At 35.8% G+C, this 21,717-nt stretch overlaps 3 protein-coding genes across 6 annotated transcripts in view; 2 read left to right on the top strand and 1 right to left on the bottom strand.

Annotated features, from left to right (window-relative positions):
* Window positions 1–451: 451 nt before the first annotated feature.
* On the bottom strand, window positions 452–6,498 carry LOC140978328 (nuclear pore complex protein NUP96-like). 4 transcript variants are annotated; one of them, XM_073443263.1, is made up of 6 exons: window positions 6,353–6,498; window positions 2,936–5,567; window positions 2,487–2,610; window positions 1,816–1,964; window positions 1,541–1,638; window positions 452–904 (listed from the first exon to the last, which is right to left on the bottom strand). In XM_073443263.1, exons 2-6 carry the CDS (start codon window positions 5,510–5,512, stop codon window positions 670–672), a joined length of 3,183 nt encoding a protein of 1,060 aa, XP_073299364.1. In that variant the 5' UTR covers window positions 5,513–5,567; window positions 6,353–6,498; the 3' UTR covers window positions 452–669. The 4 variants fall into 4 exon arrangements, with proteins under 4 accessions (XP_073299364.1, XP_073299363.1, XP_073299362.1 ...); XM_073443262.1 differs by having other exon boundaries at window positions 2,936–5,583; window positions 6,345–6,484; XM_073443261.1 differs by having other exon boundaries at window positions 6,345–6,484.
* Window positions 6,499–9,182: 2,684 nt separating this feature from the next.
* LOC140978327 (ATPase 9, plasma membrane-type) lies at window positions 9,183–14,633 on the top strand. Its single transcript, XM_073443260.1, has 15 exons — window positions 9,183–9,434; window positions 10,186–10,305; window positions 10,397–10,495; window positions 10,612–10,749; window positions 10,839–11,153; window positions 11,424–11,750; window positions 11,897–12,016; window positions 12,145–12,267; window positions 12,385–12,489; window positions 12,560–12,869; window positions 13,036–13,550; window positions 13,672–13,845; window positions 13,945–14,127; window positions 14,210–14,391; window positions 14,499–14,633. Exons 1-15 carry the CDS (start codon window positions 9,378–9,380, stop codon window positions 14,593–14,595), a joined length of 2,865 nt encoding a protein of 954 aa, XP_073299361.1. The 5' UTR covers window positions 9,183–9,377; the 3' UTR covers window positions 14,596–14,633.
* A 5,813-nt stretch (window positions 14,634–20,446) lies between these two features.
* LOC140978325 (uncharacterized) overlaps window positions 20,447–21,717 on the top strand; it is a 5,203-nt gene continuing 3,932 nt past the window's right edge. Inside the window, exon 1 of the mRNA XM_073443258.1 lies at window positions 20,447–20,897. Within this exon, the coding sequence (XP_073299359.1) occupies window positions 20,547–20,897 (351 nt within the window). The 5' untranslated portion in view covers window positions 20,447–20,546. The remainder of the gene's footprint in view (window positions 20,898–21,717) is intronic.

Here is a 21,717-nt window from a genome sequence, read left to right as displayed (position 1 = left end):
ATCTTACTCTCTCGTTAGTCTTTCAAATTAAAACATTTTAAACAAATCAGGTTAATAAAAACTTTATAATTTATCAAAAATAATATATCGTGTTTTTAGTTATCAATTTAATTTATTTTAATTTCCTTCTAATCTATACACTTTTACAAGTAACAATTTCTCCTTTCGATTTTAAGATATTAAAAAATAAAATCAATACACATAATTTTGTACTTGATCCATTCTCTTTACATGTATATAAGCAATATGTGTAAGTAAAATACAATAACAGATGGAGGTTCAAATTTGAAAAAAAAATGAACATACTTTAAAAAAAAAAAATGAAGGAACATAATTTTTTATCAGAATAAATTTTTAAATCAGAATTGCCTCATGTCGACTTCATAAATGAATAACTCATTACAATATACTTGTAAATAATTTTTATTAGTGAATTTTTATTTACCGATGAAAAAATACAATTCAGAAGATATTGTGTAAAAACTGAACGTAATTATAATATTTATAAAGATGACAAACCGCACCCCAAAAGAAATTCCCGCCCACTAATTGACACCTCTGATCATACCATGTTATGCTTGTTTACAACACCATATGCCACAGTTTCAATCAACGGCATTCCCTACTCACAAGTATTGTTCATATAATGTGAAAGGGGGAAGAAAAGGATTACTGTGCCATCTCTGAAAGACATGATGTGAAAAGTGAAACGGACTCTTGCAAATGATATGACCGTAAATTTTCAGGTATGGGTGCAGTAAAAACCGTGTTGAAGCAGCTTAACTGAACCTCGCCCGATGAACCTTCGGGACTATTGGAAAGAAGAAGGCTGCAGACTTCTTCGGCCATCTTCGAGTACACAACTCTGAGGTGTAAAGATAATAGATTAGCTGTTTGTATGCTGCTGAAACAGAGAAAACACAAATATATGGCTTACTAGTACTTTGGGGGAAAAAATATTTAAAAAATGCAACTTCATCCAAGAACATTGGAATATAGAGGAGATGGCACAAAATTGTGTTTCTTATCCCCGGAAAAAATGACTTGTTATAAAGCAAAATATCCCGCCAACGAGATGTGAAGTAAAGCTATTTGGCAATATGCTAAAGGTAAACTGCAGGAGTGAGGAGTCGCCATTCAAAGTGGCAATTTTGCGAAAGAAAACAAGAACTCCACAACAATAACAGGACTGCAAGATCAAAAGCTCGTGACCAGTGAAGTAGTGCAAAAGTAGCTGAAACTAAAGCAGCCAAGGTCGAGCTTGATGTCTTGGCATATTGAATAGTAGAACTCTTCTATATATCGACCTTTTTATTTATTATTTGTTGTGTGAAATTATATATATATATATATATATATATATAGCTGGACGATTGGAAGATTCCCACACACAAGTCATCTAAATTTCTGTTGGGAACCCCAAACAAATTATGAACTGGTGTGTACTAAGGTATCGACAATGGAATTTAAGGAAAAGAACTATTCTGACATATTGACATGCTTCTAATGCATCAATAACCACGAGCTCAAACATCAATACCTTGCATCAAGTGATAATTTGCTGCCTGAAACAGCCAAACATTTGTTCAGGCGGACAATAAAATCCGTGCATTCATCATTCTTGTTCTCAAGAGTGCCCTGCCAAATTAAGACTGGAAAATCGGGAAAAGAATGCAAGTATGGGCAAATAATTATCATAGGAATATCAGAAAGCTCTATGGGTGCCAGTAAACATAATATCAGCCTCATAACCAACATGATCTCAATACTGAGAATTACTAATTCTGTAACTACAAAAAGAAAAGCAGGTTGTACCAGTTCAGTCATGGTATTGCTGTCTTCTTGCAATGAACTTCTTAAGACATAAAATGAAATAAATATTCCGGCCCCAATGTCCCAATCTTCAATTTCTGACTTGTGGTCCTCCAAGGTAGTTGCAAGCCTCCATATCTCTGAATGTTTTGCTGCATGACAATGACATTAACAAAATCTCTTTATTTAATCTGTCATGGATACATCATCTGGAACAAAAAATTTGAGTGACATATCTTGTGGAAGTTAAGCGCCAGACACAAAAGCACATGCATCCAAAAAAATTTAGTTTCTGAAGAAATGCAATATATTTCTACCACTTCCAATTTAACCAAATTAATGACACACTGTAAAATGCAGTTAGATTGCAGGAATATTCAATCCCATATCCTCTTCTAATTGCATAGATCAACCGGAAAATATTGTCATGAAGATAAATGAAAAAGAACACTGTAGCTAAGCAAGCATATCAAAGTTCCTACACACAAAGAGTAAACAGTTGTGAATTCAGCTCAGATTAATGAAAGCTATCTGAATCTAGGCACCCTTTTAAATATATAACTGTGAAGTACCTCACATGGCATAAAACATTCAAACGAACCAACTGATCAATGACGGACAACAAATTAGACTCAGTGGCGAATATCATAAAGAAAGACCAGAAAACTTTCTACCTGACAAAAACAGAGAATAAGCGACTGAAGTAAAAAAAATTGAGTGAGCTTTCTGCCAGTGTGAAGATTCAATAAAGTGATGCATGGCCTTCATGAGGTCACCATTGTAACTAAAATATATGGCCTGCATTTAAAAAAGAAACAAGAGAAAAGATGAGTAACGCATGATAAAAAAATTCCATAGTTGCCACCATCAGTGAAAGTGAATAAGAAGCACTCCTAAGCTATTGCAAGTATTCTATGGAAAAAGTTATTTTACTGAGGCCTCCATGTAATTGACTCATTCAATATTCCTAGTATGACATGAGCATGTGATGCAATCTCAATAATACCAGCAACAATTAAGAACCGGATTTTAGTAAAATTGGTCATAACGAGCTTCAAGAAAAGTAAAGCAAAACCATTAATCCACGAAAATATTCAAACTGGTCCAAGAAACACTAACTCACCAAAGCTTCATGCAACCATGAAGAAGGAACACCTAGGCTTTCAATGAACCTCCATTGTGAGTCCTGTGTACTCCAAACTTCACAGTACTGGAGGAGAATTTCCCTTATGACAGAAGTTTGCAGATAAGGATAATCTTCACGATGTGTCATATGAAGCACCACGTATATGGCCCAGTGGCATTGCCCTACACAGAGCAACTGAGAAACAAATCCCATATCAAGAACATGAAGATCATTCGAACTAAAAGTTCCGATGGCTTCTAAAACTGCACGGTGATGCCAAATCATGTGATAATCAAGTGGATCATTTGTTGAGGCAAAAGCACTGAACATGGTCTTTAGAGCACCAAAATCATCTTCTTGTCTAGCATGAAGAAGCATGAGATAATATGCAAGGTCAAAATGTTCACCTATTTCCCAATTGCCAGCTTCTTCTATTGGTCCTTCATCAACATAAACTGGAACTGGACATGGAGCATTTCCATCATTAAGAAGCTTCTGGTAAGTATTAAAAACAACAGGCAATGAAATATCAGGTGGAAACTGATACCACATTAACAGTCCTAGGAACCTTCTCCAGTCAATTTTTACGTCGTGCAGCGCTTCGTGAATGTTTCCAGCAAGTAATTCAAGAAGCCTTACTCTATTCTCTTCAAAAAAATTAAAATCCATTCCATTTTTTCTCCAAATATCAAGCTGATGAGCAATATCTGAACGAGTTGCAGGGGACCCACCAGCCTGGCTCAACAGACAGGAGAGTCTTACGTCTCCTCTAGAAGCGGCAAGCTCCACGGCAGCATCCAGCTGACGACCAGTAAGAAGCAAGAATATGTGCTCTAAATCACTGGACTCGTCTAGTGAACTAATATCCTCTTGTACACGGTGGTAAACACTTTCTTGAAGCCAATAACTAAACTCTGCCCGCCTCATAAGTGGCAGTGCTTCCAGGTCAACTTCAGGATAATTTTGCCTCCCATCTGGTACCATATCTCCCTCGTCATCGGCTTCAAGAGACTTAAATTCTGCACTCATTTTCCTCGATGAAAAGAGAACTTTTACTAATTCCCAAACCATTACTTGGTGCATGAATAGAACGCGAGGGAGCCGTGGTAAACTTGACACCTCTAATTGCTTCTCAATTATCTCAATGTAACATTGACAAACCTCTGGAAGTGTCAGTTGGTTACAGACAAGTTTTTGAAGCTTCAAATCAAAGGTTCCCAGATCAACTCTTTTTATAACATGATTCAGTTGCCTGTGAAGATTGAGGGGGGAATCAAAGCAAAGGTCGATGAGTTCCTTATTCACTTTATTGCTCTCATCTCTAATCACGTTGTCAATTGCAACCTTTTGAAGATTAATCACAGAGGATAATACACATTGAGCACTAGCACTGCCAACAGGCATACCAGAATGAACAAGGACTCCATTGGGTCCCCATCCTACTCGAAAAGACCTACCCATAAACAATGCTGCATCAACTACAATATGTGAATGACTTCCGGATAATGGTGTTTTGTGAAGTTTAAGATCCAGCTTAAAACCTTCAGATGTAGACACCTTTAGATGCAAACCTTTATTCTGTTGAGCCATCAACATGGACCCCTGGCAGTTCGAACTAAAACTTCCAGGGTTATACTCTATTAGAGCTAATGGTGTCTTGCGAACCAAATGGGGGCTCATCTTATGCTCTGTCTTTGAAGAAGAATGGAGTAATGGAGACGTTGATGGTTCTTTAGCAAATGGTGGACTATCACGTGAATGCATGCCACTGAAACCCTCTGCCTCAACTTCCTCAGCAGGAAACAATAACATTCTCAATTCTTTCATCCTAATCGGGTCAAGCCCAAGATGAGCAGGAAGAGAATGTGACAGCAGAGTTGGATCTTCCAAGGCAGTCACTTCATCAACATCCGAATCCTCATTGTCATTCATTTCAGTTGGAACTTCAGCTTCCGGAGACACGTCATTCATTACATTATCCTCTTCATCTTCACTCATACCAAATCTGCTAAAATGCTGTACCAAGAATTTCCATTCACCATTAAGTGGATCAAATGAGAGAAATTGTGCCCCTTGACTCCCCGTCTTGTGTTTCAATGTTCTCACAATTTTTCTTATGCGGCCCTCGGTAAAATAATCCAAAGGTTTTAGTCGCAGGGGTAAAGTTACTTCAGCTTTCTTGTTGAGGCCCTGACCAACCACGGGCTTGGAACTTTCATCGTCATAGACAATAACTTCGCATCTATTGAATTTGATGATGTTGTCTAAATCCAAATATCTGATATCAGTCTCCCCGACAAATTTAACCCATCCATAACCAACCCTTCCAACAGTAAAATCTAGGACTCTGCTACAGTAACCTGGATTTGTAAACTCCTGAATAGCTAACTCACTTAAGCAAGGTTTCGTATAATAATCTGAGCGTCGTAGCGTTGGTAAGGAAGTTCCAACTTGACGAGAAACCTGACATGAGAGAAAAGTATCCACCCCGTCAACAGATATTCTTCTTCTCTTGTGCAGAGCCTGGGGACCATGAACTGACTCAAGCATTCTTAAATCAACTTCCATGCTCATCTCGAAAGATTCGTGATACAGGAGCTAGGCATCAATCAAAGTACGTAGAGTAACCCTGATAAAAGCACAGGCTGCTCAATTAGCATGAGCAACACGTAATGTATATGTGAATACAAGCATGAAATCAAAATTCTCAAAGATAATCAAGGAATTCAACACACACGTGAATTTCATTTACCCCGCATGATATGTTCGATCACATATACCACGTGTGAAAATTAAAGTGGTTTACCCCTGTTTTTGAAGATAGTTGCTAACATGTTCTAAAGAAAAAGAAAAGTTGTGAAATGACATGTCTTCTCTCAAAACTAATATTACATCAAATTCCAAAAGATTCACGTAGAAAAATCTGGCAACTTGTTCATTTGCAAACAAATGGAGTGAACGGCCACTGTGTTTTAAGAACACCTGCCACTTCTGCTTATGGGGATTTGGGGAAGATAATTCTCGCTTGCACACTGGCGTTTCAGACAAAATTCTTGAATGATCTACAACTATAAAAAGATAAACCTACAACAGCTTTAATGCACTTGAAAACAGTTCCACTATCGTAAGATATGACAACTCAAAAACCCATCCCTTTACCATAACCCAATTGGATATGTTCGAGCCAGCAAGTCAAGAAAGAAGTACAATCAACAGAGAAGTAGCACATATTATACTTAGTTAAAGTACTATGCTCCTAACAAGAACCCTGGAATCGCCCAAAATGAGTTACCAACCATAGCAATTATCCAATAAACAGCCTACCAAGAAACTATGAGCTAAATTGAAAAATCACAAACAAGTCTGACACTAAAAATCGAAGGAACTGATTCACAAAAAAACTGACCAGTTTACGTGTTTTGAGCTTGCCCGGGCTCGCTCGTGCCTCCAGTGTGAGATGCATACCCAGCAGCGCGGGGGGAGAAGAGAAGGGGTTTTAGGGCGCTAACTCGAAGTCAGATTTAAGGAGGGGCCGTTTTGATATTTGTCAATTGCTAAGGGGCAAGAGCGCATGTGTTCCAAGTTCCAACTTTCGTGAGTTTTGTTTTAAAAAAAATCACAAAATGAAGAAATTCAAATTTTTATTTTTTTAATAAATTAAGAAAGTTATATACAGTAAACATTTTTTAAGCCAAATAACTTTGTATTAAAAACATACTTTTTAAAAGTTTTAGTTTTTTTTATTGAATTTGATAATTTGGCATTAAATTGATTTTATTTTTTTGAATAAAATCATTTTTATTACTGTTTCTTATACTTCCATAACATACAGTGTCATAACTTTCAATAAAATACAGTTTTGTAGAAATTTTATAATAAGTTAATTTACTGTATTAAAATACTGATGGCAATATATTAAGTAAATAGGTTGTGCATTTATTGAAACATAATTAATTATTTTGTTCTATGTTTTCGAATTGCGATATGAAATCCAATAATTCTTTTTGTGAAACGGATCTCTTATTTGAGTCATCCATGAAAAAATATTACTTTTTATGCTAAGAATATTAATTTTTAGTGTGAATATCGGTAGGATTGACCCATCTCACAGATAAATATTCGTGAGACCGTCTCACAAGAGACCTACTCATCCAATAATTCTTTTTTGCGATGCATGTGTACCTACTCGTAAAATTATCCCACAGTTATACTTCTCAAAGGCCAAAAATCTCATTTCAAATGTAAAAAATTAAATTTTATTCTTTTTCTTCTTGTTTATAACATCCCAAAAAAAAAATTCAACATTTTGAACAAGAGACTGTTATAAAAATATATATAAATAAATATGCATATATTTCTAGTACATTTAATATCACATTTTTACTTTAAAAAGAATAAATTTAATTTTTATATATTAATCTAGTATATGTACAAATGAATGAACTAAACAAAATATATATGAATTTCATTTGTGATGTTACACAAATAGGGTAGAAAGCTGCAGATAGGGACTCAATTAAAGAGAAATTGGCCTTCGGTCCCAACCGTCGATTTTTTTTGTGTTCAGTCACTTGGTACTTTTTTAGTACCACATTTTCACATGAAGTGTACCACATTTTGTATGACATAGTACCACAATTTTGTGGGTAGGGAGTGAACCCAAAGAAATATTTTGATTGGGGATTATTCACCTACTTCTCCTTCAATTAACATGTAGGATTCCACGTTATATCATACATTCGCACAAATGCCAAACAATATACAGATAGAGATATGTCAAACCTTCTGTCACGACGATGTTTTTTTTTTTAAATAAAATAAAATAAAATAAAATAAAAAATAAATGTCAAACAATATACAGAATAGACGAACAGTAGGCTAAAGATAAAATATACAACAAGATCCCTTGCCTCCATCCAATCCTTGCTTTATTTGAATGAAAAACCACGTATCGTTGATTTAATAATATCGCTCTCCAGTCTCGCAAGCGGCCGTGTGGGAGTCCTCCAATGTGGGGGAGCTCTTTGTGCGCGGCGTAATATAAGGTCTAGCTGCTGTTGGTTGACTGAGTCACCATGATTTACCTCTTCTCATAATCCTGTCTGACCGGGAGTGAGGAGCGCGGGACGCCTAAGGTGAGCGATTTCACCTTTGGAGCAATAGTACCGCACTCCTAAAAGCAATCGTCCTTCCAAACAAACTAATTTCCGTAAAAATTGACAAGCGGCGTTTGTTTTCTTTTATTTTATTTTTAAAAAAGAGAAAATATAAATCCATGCCAATTTTTAGACAAAAATTTATGTCGTCATTATCATGTAATCTCATTTATTATGTTACATGCCTATACTTCTTAACATTTGTTTTTATTTAACAAAAATAGAATACTACTTACTTTCAATATAAAAAAATATTAACAAAATAAGTTTATACATTTTAAATATGACAAAAACTTGTGTGAGAAAGTCTCACGGATCGTATTTTGTGAGACGTATATCTTATTTGGGTCTTCCATGAAAAATATTACTTTTTATGTTAAGAGTATTATCTTATTTGTGAATATCGGTATGGTTGACACGTCTCACAAATAAACATTCGTGAGACCGTGTCACAAGAGACCTACTCTCTAAATATTATGTCGTGTATTACAATGTTACATCTGCAATAATATCATAATAACCAAAACATGACCATTTCTTAAAACAAATTTCGTGTGTTTGGTTGGTCCTTGGATTTTGATTTTTGACTTTTTGAATAATAGTAAAATTGGATATTGGTCATAAACTTGGGTTTTTCTCTTTTCTTTTTAACTTATTTGTTAGAGCTAAAGAATATCATGTTTTGTCACCAAGAATGATAACGTGATATGAGAAAAATAACTTCACATCAAAACATGTTCAATGTGACAAAATACGTCCAAAAAAAAAAAAACCAATTCACAGGACCAAGATTATTTTTAGTGATTTTTTTATTAACAATTAGATAGCATTTATGTATAATTTATTAATATATTTAAATACAAGAAATAGAGTGTTGATTAAATAAATGCCATGTAAAAGCATATTAACCTCTAACACCGACTAAAACAGTGGGTCCGCCACCAACAAACTAGAGCGGTAGTTGATAAAGCAATGGTAATCCACCATCGTCTCACTCTCACTGTTATATAATTTAATTAATTACTTTTTTTTATTCAAATAAATAGTAAATACTACTACGACTCTGTATTTATTATATAAAGGACTCGAGCTTTCTCTAAACAATATTGGAACTCACGTGGAGCCCTAGCTAGATGAGCGATACTTTTCTCGATCGTGTTCTAACGTTGGATTTTTGAAGCGGATACGAAGATTTTCGATATCGAAGCCTTTTGACGGATTAATATAGAGAATCACCGTCGATTTTACGTGATTTTTATCGGTAGAGTGAAATAGAGAAGACAATGGCCGCGAATAGTGGTATCAGTTTGGAGGAGATAAAGAAGGAGAATGTCGATCTGGTATGAAATTTTTGTTGTGTTTAATTTGGATCGTTTCATTTTATATCATGTTTATCGGATTTTTTCTCTCCCTGTTTTTGTATTTAAACTTGTACTGCTGTACATGCATGTTCTTGATTTACGTAAAAGACTGACTGATTTGAATTGTAATACATTTTGATTCTCGTATTTTGCCGATTCGGATTATTCTTTACTGTTTATCTGGTACTTTTTTTTAGCATTGTTTTCAGTTTTTTGAATCATCACTTCCCAAAAGATGACTATTTTCGGCACTCGGATATCTATATTCTCAGGAATGTGATGTACCTTGGAGTTATATGCATTTTCTTTGGTCCCCACTCCAGTGATCTTTTAAGCGGCAGCAATTATAAGAAATAGGCGTCGCTTAGTGAAACTTGTTTACGAGAAATCTACTCGAACATAAGGTGGAAGTAATACAAATAAGGATCAAACAAAAGACATCTTGGTTAAAATGTATTCTTCGGTTGGAATAGGCCATTTTTTGTATATGATTAGCTTAAAATTAAATCAAATCATCTTCGTTGAAATTCAACATGCAATGATCACATGTATGTGACTGTGATTTGTCTCTGCGTAAAAGAAGCTCTAGATCAATAAATGGAAGTACATCCCAATGATATTTTCAGTGTTTTAATAAGATTTTTATATTTTAGTGCTTGTCTTTTATATATATAGAACAATATAGCTGGCTAGTTTGTTCAAAATTTATTTATTTTTTCTTGGAGTACAGGAGCACATACCCGTGGACGAAGTATTTAATCAACTGCAGTGTACAAAGGAGGGATTGACAACCAGTGAGGCCGAGAAGAGGCTCCAAATGTTTGGCCCCAATAAGCTAGAGGAGAAGGAGGCATTCTTCTTTTGTCATTCCTGTTTTCAATATGTCTTCTGTTTATTTTATGACAATAAAATAGTCATTTTTATAATTAATCACGAAACAGGAAAACAAGTTCCTCAAATTCTTGGGATTTATGTGGAATCCTTTGTCATGGGTGATGGAATCTGCTGCCATTATTGCTATTGCGTTGGCCAATGGACAGGTGATTGTGATACACATTTGCACAACCAAAGCATTTTTATTGAAGCAGGTCTCCATGATTTCTTCATCTAATCATCTTCCTTCTCAACTGTTGAAAAAACAACAACAATTGCGCAGGGAAGACCTCCAGATTGGCAGGATTTTGTCGGCATACTAGCTTTATTAATCATCAACTCCACCATTAGCTTCATTGAAGAGAATAATGCAGGCAATGCTGCAGCTGCTCTCATGGCAGGCCTTGCACCTAAGACTAAGGTTATCTCTTTTCTACACTTATTGTAAGAAGCATTGTACATTATTATTCTTGGTCTTAAATTGATTATAATACATTTGTTTACACATAGGTACTGAGGGATGGCAGATGGAGTGAGCAGGAAGCTGCCATTCTGGTACCTGGGGATATTGTCAGCATTAAGTTGGGAGATATCATCCCAGCAGATGCTCGACTACTTGAAGGGGATGCACTTAAAATTGATCAATCTGCACTCACTGGCGAGTCATTGCCTGTGACGAAGCAACCAGGGTCTGAAGTATTTTCAGGTTCCACATGCAAACAAGGTGAGATCGAGGCTGTCGTCATTGCCACTGGAATTAACACATTTTTTGGTAAAGCTGCACATCTCGTTGACAGCACCCAGCAAGTTGGGCACTTCCAAAAGGTAAAACTTTTTTACAGTTATCACCTTGATTGATTAATTGTTTTGCATGAATTGAAAGTGATTAATGAAGAGGAAGCAATGATCATGGGATATAATGCACAATAGCAATAATCATGGAAATATAATTGCTTCACTAGTAAACCTTTATTCTTTTTTTTAAAATTTTGTTAACCAACAATTTCGGTGGGTATTATGCACCGCATCCTGGCCATAATTTTGCCCATTCTCCTTCATTATTTTAATTGCATATCTGCATTTCTATTTGGCTAGGTGTTAACGTCCATAGGTAACTTCTGCATATGTTCTATTGCTGTGGGGATCATCATCGAGATATTAGTTATGTTCCCAATTCAGCGAAGAAAATACAGGGATGGAATAGACAATCTGCTTGTTCTTCTCATTGGAGGCATTCCCATTGCCATGCCAACGGTTTTATCTGTAACAATGGCAATTGGATCTCACAGGTTGTCGCAGCAGGGGGCAATCACTAAGAGGATGACTGCAATTGAAGAAATGGCCGGTATGGATGTTCTGTGTAGTGACAAAACTGGAACTCTCACCCTAAACAAGCTCACAGTGGACAAAAGCTTAATTGAGGTTGGTGATTTATAAAGAAAAACTGAATTAGATCGAAAAGAAGTGGATCTGATTAACTTTTCGGGGGTATAGCATTTCTATAAATGTATAACGTAACTAACTCTGTTCAGAGGAATATTTGCTAATCATGGATTCGCAATCTATAGGTATATGTGAAGGACATGGACAAGGACACAGTAGTTCTGTTAGGGGCAAGAGCTTCAAGGGTGGAGAATCAGGATGCAATTGACGCTTGTATTGTTGGGATGCTTTCTGATCCCAAGGAGGTATTTATTATTGAATACATCCTATGATGCAACAACTATAAAACGGAAAATTCTTGATAAGACTTGACGAACTCAGCATTCAACAGTACCCAAGGATTAAGAGTCTTATTCCATTCTTATTCATCTAGGCAAGAGCAGGAATTACCGAGGTGCATTTCCTTCCATTCAATCCTGTGGACAAACGCACAGCCATTACATATATAGATGGCAACGGCAATTGGCACCGAGTAAGCAAAGGTGCACCCGAACAGGTAAAACTATATCCTTTTAGAAAGCCCATTACAGATTTAGATTATGTGTTTTGTAACTGCAGCATAGTCTAATCCTTAATCATCCTGGATCCATTATTATTTTAAATGATCAATCAGATAGTTGAGCTTTGCCGCGTAAAGGATGATGTAAAAAGGAATGTTCACTCCATCATCGACAAGTTTGCTGAACGCGGTCTTCGCTCACTTGCTGTTTGTCAACAGGTTCATATATAATAATAATTCTTCCTCAAGATATCCTAATGTATATCTATGACTGTTTTCAACTTCACAGACTGTACCAGAGAAAACCAAGGAGAGCGCTGGAGGACCCTGGATCTTTGTCGGACTCCTGCCACTTTTTGACCCTCCAAGGCACGACAGTGCAGAGACAATTAAGCGTGCCCTTAATCTTGGTGTTAATGTTAAGATGATCACTGGTGATCAACTAGCAATTGCTAAGGAGACAGGTAGAAGGTTGGGAATGGGAACGAACATGTATCCTTCTTCCTCACTTCTTGGACAGCACAAAGATGAAAGTATTGCACACCTCCCCGTAGAAGAGTTAATTGAGAAGGCTGATGGCTTTGCCGGTGTCTTTCCCGGTGAGCTTGAGAAGATTTTAAAATTCAGAACTACTGTTTAACTACCAAATAATTGGTGGGGGTTAGGCAAAACCCCCTACCTGTATATTGAAATTTGAAACTTATTGATTAGCTGAGTTCATATATTATACATTGGTCATGTGTACTGACTTGGAAAGCGACACAGAACACAAATATGAGATCGTGAAGAAGCTGCAAGAAAGAAACCATATCTGTGGAATGACGGGAGATGGTGTCAATGACGCCCCAGCATTAAAGAAAGCAGATATCGGCATTGCAGTGGCCGATGCTACTGACGCTGCACAGAGTGCATCAGATATAGTTCTTACAGAGCCAGGATTAAGTGTGATAGTGAGTGCTGTTTTGACCAGCCGTGCAATATTCCAGAGGATGAAGAACTACACAATCTATGCAGTTTCCATAACTGTTCGTATTGTCCTTGGTTTCATGCTCATCGCACTCATCTGGAAGTTTGATTTCTCACCTTTCATGGTTTTGATAATCGCGATCCTTAATGATGGAACCATTATGACCATTTCAAAAGACAAAGTTAAGCCATCGCCCATGCCCGACTCATGGAAGCTGAAAGAAATTTTTTTCACTGGAATTGTTCTTGGCACTTACCTTGCAGTGATGACCGTTATTTTCTTTTGGGCTGCTCAAGAATCTGACTTTTTCACGGTAGGAAACACTATTCTTGATACGCAAATGGGGTTGGGTACCTAACTCATAACAATCCAGCATCAGAAAATCAAGTTATAGTATATGTCCTTAATTCTCTGCCTTCACTACTAATTTGCAGGATAAATTCGGCGTAAGATCAATAAGGGACAATTACCACGAGCTCAATTCAGCTCTTTATCTTCAAGTCAGTATCGTTAGCCAGGCTCTCATCTTCGTCACCAGATCAAGGAGCTGGTCTTATGTTGAACGGCCCGGTCTCCTCCTTTTGTCTGCCTTTTTTGTAGCACAGCTGGTAAGTGGCGCGTAAATGTAGTAAATATTAGATCCACTGTCCACTCCCTAGGAACATATACGTTTTGTAAACATTCTATTGATATGGTTTCATCCGTAGATTGCAACTTTACTTGCGGTGTATGCAAACTGGGGATTTGCGAGGATCCACGGCATTGGTTGGGGCTGGGCTGGTGTTATATGGCTTTACAGCATTATCTTCTACATCCCACTAGACATATTCAAGTTCTTTATCAGATTTGCATTGAGTGGCAAAGCATGGAATAATATGATCGAGAACAAGGTAAGTGTTACTAACCCATTTCTATATATTAACCGAAAATGAAAAACGGATCGGACGTTATTCTTTCCTTAAATTTCCACAGACCGCGTTCACATCAAAGAAGGATTATGGCCGGGGAGAAAGGGAAGCACAATGGGCTACAGCACAACGTACGCTGCATGGCCTCCAGCAACCCAATACTTCAGAGCTCTTTAACGACAAAAACAACTACAGGGAATTATCTGAAATTGCTGAACAGGCCAGGAAGCGCGCTGAAGTTGCTAGGTAACTGTTTTTGAGAAAACTTGATCACCTACCTGTCGTATCTTTAAACGTGCTAAAACGTTATGATATTGCTTAATCTGATGCCTTTCACATCCTAATTTGATCAGGTTAAGAGAACTTCATACTCTCAAAGGGCACGTTGAGTCGGTTGTGAAGCTGAAGGGCCTCGACATTGAGACGATTCAGCAACACTACACTGTGTGAGAGGCAGAAGCCGCGGGGAATACAAGAGAGGTCCTAGCCATTTTTCAGTTCTGGGATTTTAATTTTGAACTGGAGTAGGAGGTGTCGATGAATATCGTCGTTGAGACTAGAGATAGATTTGATTGATTCTCTTTTTGTAACACTGTCTGCATTTCTTTTTAGTATATACACGTATCCGATTTTGCTCTGCCATATTTTATACAAGGTAAATATAGTCTTTTAAAAATATATAGAACACTAATTTTTTAAATAAAAAAAACACAAATAACAGTCCCTTGGATGAAGATCCAGATTTGGCCTATTAATTCTTCGCATAAATTATTAAAAATAGCGAAGGTGGCAAATTCACGAATTTTGTTTAGGTGGTGATTTGAGTTATAGGGTCAAGGGTAGGAAAAATTTTATTTGGTCAGGAGAATTAAATAAGATACATCATGTTAGTCAAGATGACATTATATTTTCTGCAGATCCACGAGATTAGGTCAATAAATTCACAGACATTAGATCACATTATTAAATGGACCGTTGGACTATATATCACCATGCCTGATTGGTCAAATTGATAGTCCCGCTATTAATTTCCTCACCATTCACTTTCTATATAATGATGATATGTATTGAATCTTGAAAATAAAACGTGTATAATGTAACAATATTTGTCTTTCTTTATATTTATAAATCTACACAATTTTGTGCACAAGTGCTTAAGCATAACTCAAGATTTCACAATAGCAGTAAACGATTGCAATGAATTTAATGACCAAAAAATACCAATTCAAACAAACAAAAAACGCTGTTCAACTAACCATCAATACATGATAAATCGTCTCCAGCACTTGAGAACAAGGAAGTCCCAATTCAATCCCATCAGAGTTTCGGACACGACTTGTATGGTCCAGTATAATTGAGTTCCTAATTTAGACTTGTGTTCAAATTCAACCTCATAATATTATAAGTTGAGTTCTGACTCTGGTTGTAAATTAAGCATTTGTAATAGAAATGAATTTCAAAATATAAACTTTGAGGAATATAAATCTATAAATAAAGGAAAAATAGTCGTGTAACCTGGGATTTTGTTCACCCTCCCTCTTCAATGACTCAATCTCTTAAATAACCAAGGAAGCCTCGGAAAGAGACTTAATGTGAATTGGAGTTAAGTACTGCTGCGAGACTTCCAGAAGACCCAACGATAGAGCATGTTGAATGGGAAAAATGATGATTCATGAAATTCACCGAAGACATGGACGGCACCACATGTTAATGAGTTAAGGCTGGATGTTGATACAGCTTATAAAGAGAACCTGAACTACGTACTTTGTCGTAAGATGAGTGGTACGTAACCATGAGGACCAACCAATAATAGCTTTCAGGAAAGAAATCCGGAAGCCTCCCTCGGTCATCTGTGGAGAACTGGTGGTCATTGATGCGGGAATGAAGATCACACGAGAACATAACATCTTTATCAACCAAATTACATCGGATTCTCTATTAACAGTGCAATCACTCACTCAACTAGAAGAGGACCTTAACTATGTTGTACATATGTTTTATATATCAGACGATCTTTGAATCAACATAGCAAAATCACTTTAAACCACATCCGGCACACAGCGAACCCCGTTGCAGATTCACTGACGTCTTTTGCTATTTCTCACCCAACTTCCTTTGTTTGGAAGTCTAGTGATTTTCTTTCTTATTTTGTAAATCTTGTGATCAAATATATTTCATAATCTCCATAATATTACAAATTTTGCGATAAAAAAATTAGTTTAAAAAGATAATATGTTGGATAGTTTTCGACAAGAACAAGGGGAAAAAAACCAAATCATGGGATGGCCCAAATTGTATTGTAGGAACAGGTCAAACCACTCCTCTTCCAAGTTCCAACGAGTTTGTAAACTAGAGAACAAGAAATAAGGTGGAAATTGACTTTTACTTTTTATTTTATTTTTTTCCTAAAAAAACTTCTCACTTTTGAATCAGTACCATTAAAAAGTCAAAATACGTACTGATAAAACATATTTTTTTATGATAAACAAAAACCTAGTGGGATCAATGGGCTCAAAAGTTTTGTATTAAATCCTAATAACATTTGAATTCCTCGTATGTCATAGCTTATTTACAAGGCTGTTTTTTAATTTATTTAAAAGAAATTAACTTACGTTCTCTAACAAATAATTTTCATATAATTTAAATTAAAAGTACCGTCCAAAAAAATAAAATACAAATTATCGATATATTTTCAATTATTTAAATCAACAAATATTTTTTAGCAGTTCCTTAAGAACAAAACACTATAGTATATGTATTCTTTTATGCAATATTTAAAAGAAAATAAATATTTCCCATAACCCATAATTATTATTTGATTTGCTACGTTTAAATTGGGATTAGCTGGTACTCATAGCGGTCACGCTCAACAATAATATCCATTTAATGATATTAGTGTAAGTGGGCTATATGTAAGTCATGGGATTTGTGTTTAAAGTTGATATGAAATTGAAAGTTCTTTTTATGTTCTCCCACAAATTTATTTTGTTTCATTTTAGGTGACGCCTGATTTAGATTGATCAACATGTTAATATATAAGAGATGTAATCGCGATATTAATATGATTTTATGTTAGAGACTTTCGTATACACGAAAAATTTAAAAAAATAGAGGAATTTTTGTTTTGTTTGTTTTTTAAAACGTGTATAGATGACTTGTATATTTATCTGACAACAATATATCAAGTTTGAAACGAGTTTTTATGTAGGAGACTCAATTGTAACGTTCTTCTCTCAAATTAAAAAAAATATATTTGTTCTAATGACCTGAAAATTCATTGGGTCGATCGGTTCTTATTTAATCTTTTCCGACTTTATTTATTTACGACTCAGTAGTTTTGTTATCTGTATAAAAAAAAAGTTATTCAATTATATTTTCGAATAGTTGGTATTTATAATTCTGAAGATTGTAATTTATATAAAAATATTATTATTCAAGAGGGGAGAGAGGGTGTGGGTGGCATGCAATGCAAGTCGTTCATTCATGTATGCTCAGAGACGCGCGTGGTCGACCCGCACCACCATGGATATAATTAAATATTTTCAAAATATGTGCTTTATCTCTAACTATAAGTTTGAATTTTTATTTTTATTTTTCAGATAAATTTTATTTTTTTTAATGAAAAGAACTAAGAAAAGACATAAGTGTGTAACCATTGTATTTCATATGTATATTGGGTAAACATTAAGAGGGCGTTTGGTTGAGGTGATTGGGTTGGTATATGATTTCTAAACCCACCTAATCAAGCGTTTGATACGATTTTTATTTAACCAACTCAATTCTTCCTATAAATGATTAGGTTGTATTAGGTGTGATTAAATAATATCTCCTTTCCCTTAGGATTATTTATCCTTCTTCTATCCCTACCTTCTTTCCAATTTTACCATTTCTCTTTCACCAACGCCGGACCGCCGTCGAGCCACCGCCGACCGTCGGACCACCTCCGTTCCCGACCGCCGGTCGCTGGCCGTCGCCGGACCACCGCCGGGCCATCGCCGGAATAAAGAAGAAAAAATAAAGAAAAAGACAACTTTGTCATTTCATCAAAAAATTCAAAATTATCTCATACTTAAAAATCATACCAAACATACTACAATTTTATATCATATATTACATTTCTATCACAATCATTTTGTTTATCATTTACATAATAATCATTAGTTTATTTTATCATCATACCAAACGCTGTCTTAGATATACATCCGATAAACATGCAAAAGACCGAAGAAAGATTCAAATAGATAAAGACTTTCGTGACTACTACAAATTTTATGCACGGTGTTGTTTGGAGATTGTCATTACGGTATGACAAGATCATAAACGAAATCTCAGAAATGGAGAGTTAGATATATGTACTTTTGCGCCAACATAGATATCATTGTGGATATTCAGTGTGAGTGAAGACGCTCCGTTTTAACCAAAGAATTTTGAACTCCAAATAGTATCACATGCCGAATCATTAATGCTCACAGGTCCCCCAACACTTGTCCTTCTAATTTCTCTTTTCTGCATCTCTTTGTGGGCACATCTAAGCCTTGTTTCTTTCTTGCTTTCTTTGTTATTCGAATACATATTTTATATTTTAATCCTAGACTTTAACATTTAACAATTGCTATTATAATCATGTGCAATCAAATTTAAATAATATAAAATAAGATGTAACGTAGCAACTTTAGGCTTAGTTAGTAGATGCTTACCTGTCTTCGTCTACTTAGCACATGATATCATTTTTCATCCATTTATAACATGAACGAAACCGCAACTTTGTTACTGGGATTAGTTTCAAGTGTCTGATCCAGGATTTGTAGTACATTCATCTCCTTCACAGATTCCTTTTCATGTGATTATCCCACTTTGGAGCAAAATAACGTTGAAGAGATTAAAAATGAAAGTACAAGTTCCATTAATAATGATCAAAGAAAGGACTTTTTATATTTATTATTGCCTGTTTTATTAGTAGAATTTTTTAGAGTTAGGGGTTACACCTATGAAATGAAAAATATTTTTTTTTAATTATATAAAAAGAGAAATGAAGTGTTCTCTTCACCCGCGTTTATAATTGTTCATATCTGTGTGTGTGTTCTTTTAGTCAATGTAAAAAGTCAAAATCTAGGCGTGTTCATATTTTCATCAGATTTTTTTTAAATTTCAAATGAAAATCTGTTCCATTTAGAAAATATTAAATGGTTAAATAGTTGCTTTTAGAGTGTTATCATGTTCTTGTTTGGGTCGAGCGTAATGTGGATGTCTTAAAAACCATTTGACAAAAATAGAAAGGAAATTAAAATGTCGGTTACGTTATATATGATTTTTTTTATTATTTGTGATGAGAGAATACTCGAACTTGAATTGTGATAGATATAATTCGACATTAAGATTTATGTTATCATTTATACATCTATACTATTCTATTAAGGTTGAGACACTTAGAATAACTAATTTTGGTGTCATGATCTATTTTAATAATTATATATATTAATAAAATGTTAAAATTTTAATGTAAGTTATGTGTAGTTCAGTGGATAGAATCATTGTTTTTTTTGTTTAGGTTATTGGTTCAATTCTTACTGAGATCATTTTTTTATTTGTCAATTTATTTTTTAATTTATATAACAAAATTACAGTGTAGTCCCTCACTATTTCTTATAATTATATTTAGATCCTCATTTAAATATAAATCAAATGAATTATAAATATTATACAAGCGCGCAACGAGTTCGTTGGTGCACTAGTATTGTATAAATGATTTGCTATTTTATATGTAGTAGTTAAATTTATAACAAATAGATATAGATCATATTTCTTATTTTCCTGGCTCCTACACGACGAGCTCGGTTGTACTTACCTACAAAACACCAGTCTATCTCATGGGATATGTGCTGTAAACCCAAAGAGATGGTGGCATGCGGCTTAAGTACCCTTTGGTTTGGAATAACGCATTGATTTGCAAAAACTTTATGGGAAAAATAGAGTTACTTTGTGTCCATGTTTGATTTGATGACTTATTCAAATTTTTAAAGAAGTTTCACATGCATTCTTCAAAATTATTTGAAACTCTTTTTTTTTTCAACAAAAAATAGCAAGAGATAATAAAGCTTCACGTACATTCATTTCTTAAAAAATCAAACACATTGGTAATATACGATTTATGAAACAAATTAACGCTTTATCCGTAAGGAAAAAAAAGATGGTCTTGGCCACCTCATAATCGTCGGCTCCAACCCACCAAGGAGTTGTCAACAAACAAGCATCTTCACCACCACACGCACGCATACATATAAAACACACTTCTCTCTCAATATAAATTTATGTATAACTTCTCCTTTAGATTTTCTTTGCCACCATATTCCATTTTCCCATCTCCCTTTTCTCTCTCTCTCTCTCTCTCTCTCTAAGCAATCATGAATCCCGGTGATGATGACTGGGTAAAAGCCGCCATGACCGACGACACCATGGTGGTGGAGCTTCTGGTGCGCCTACACCAAGCGTCGTCGACGTCGATACGTCATCTCAAGCCGGCGGAGTTCCCGCTAGAGTGGACGGTGCGTCAACGCAGGTCAAAGCCTGTTTCCGTCAGCAGTACCTCGAAGAAACCGGCTCCCAGGGCCAGCCCCACCACCCCGTTGTCATGGAGTGGTGCAACATCCTACAGCGGAGGATGTGGTGGGGGAGGTGGCGGCGCAACCTCTCTCGAGGGATGTCTGGAAGAGTCCAGCCGACCATCTAAACCCTCTACCTCCGCGAGATCTAAGGTTTGTGTACACAAAAAATTTGCACATGCAGCATACATGTACTCTGTTTCGTGTTTAAGTGTTTAGTCACGTACGCGTGTTCTTCTACGGAGTGAAAAGTCGATTCCAGGATTCCGCCGGCGGAACTGTTATCGTTGGAGGAGATAAGTCTTTTTCTCCAAGTCTTTTCCTCAACACAGCCTCGTGTCAGTTGTCAATCCATGATCTGCTATTAATTGACGAAAATACCCCTGCGTATCGTTCGTATTTACTGCCACGCTGACGCAGGAAGAAGCCAGATTCAGCCCTTCCAAAACCTTTACCTTTTTGTCTTCTGTTCTCCACCTGCTTGCCGTTTTTGTCACTTTCCAATAAAACCCTCCTCCGCAGCGGGCGTGCTCCCGGGACAGTTTCAGTCTCGCGGAATCTGCTCCGGGCTGATTGACCGAAATGCCCCCTTCACGTTTCCATCCCACCACTTCCATTCATTAATAACGTTAATATCAATATTAATATTATTTATATGCAGTAATTTTTGGAATTTAACGCACGTAAACAAATATATAATCTACTAATATTTTGCTATTTATGATGATATATTTATCGATTTTTGGTATATATGACGAAATATATGGTGTGATCGTTTCAGTTTAATTTTTTAGCTGAGCAATCAGCAGCCCATCTTCCCATTAATAATATGCGCCATATTTAATCTTCCATTGACAGAAATCACCCTTCCTCCGAAGGGCATTCGCGTCGTTTCATTTTCCTACAATACATCTCGCTCTGGTCCGATACCCAAACAGTGGATCTAAAAATTTGTGGATTCAGTGTGTATATA

The sequence above is a fragment of the Primulina huaijiensis genome, chromosome 6 (genome assembly GCF_012295235.1).
Source record: "Primulina huaijiensis isolate GDHJ02 chromosome 6, ASM1229523v2, whole genome shotgun sequence".
In the NCBI taxonomy this organism is placed as follows: domain Eukaryota; kingdom Viridiplantae; phylum Streptophyta; class Magnoliopsida; order Lamiales; family Gesneriaceae; genus Primulina; species Primulina huaijiensis.
The sequence above is the reverse complement of the archived record's forward strand: the minus strand, read 5'-3'. Positions and strand labels throughout refer to the sequence as shown.

What these genes read in the sequence shown, in the direction of transcription:
- LOC140978327 (XM_073443260.1), top strand. Translation starts at nt 9,378, where the DNA reads ATGGCCGCGAATAGTGGTATCAGTTTGGAGGAGATAAAGAAGGAGAAT. An exon ending in GCCTTGCACCTAAGACTAAG is followed by an intron (nt 10,750 to 10,838) that starts GTTATCTCTTTT and finishes GTTTACACATAG; the next exon opens with GTACTGAGGGATGGCAGATG. An exon ending in CTTTGCCGGTGTCTTTCCCG is followed by an intron (nt 12,870 to 13,035) that starts GTGAGCTTGAGA and finishes AAAGCGACACAG; the next exon opens with AACACAAATATGAGATCGTG.
- LOC140978328 (XM_073443263.1), bottom strand. Translation starts at nt 5,512, where the DNA reads ATGAGCATGGAAGTTGATTTAAGAATGCTTGAGTCAGTTCATGGTCCC. An exon ending in CATGGTTGCATGAAGCTTTG is followed by an intron (nt 2,611 to 2,935) that starts GTGAGTTAGTGT and finishes TTTTAAATGCAG; the next exon opens with GCCATATATTTTAGTTACAA. An exon ending in AAATTATCACTTGATGCAAG is followed by an intron (nt 905 to 1,540) that starts GTATTGATGTTT and finishes TCTCTGTTTCAG; the next exon opens with CAGCATACAAACAGCTAATC.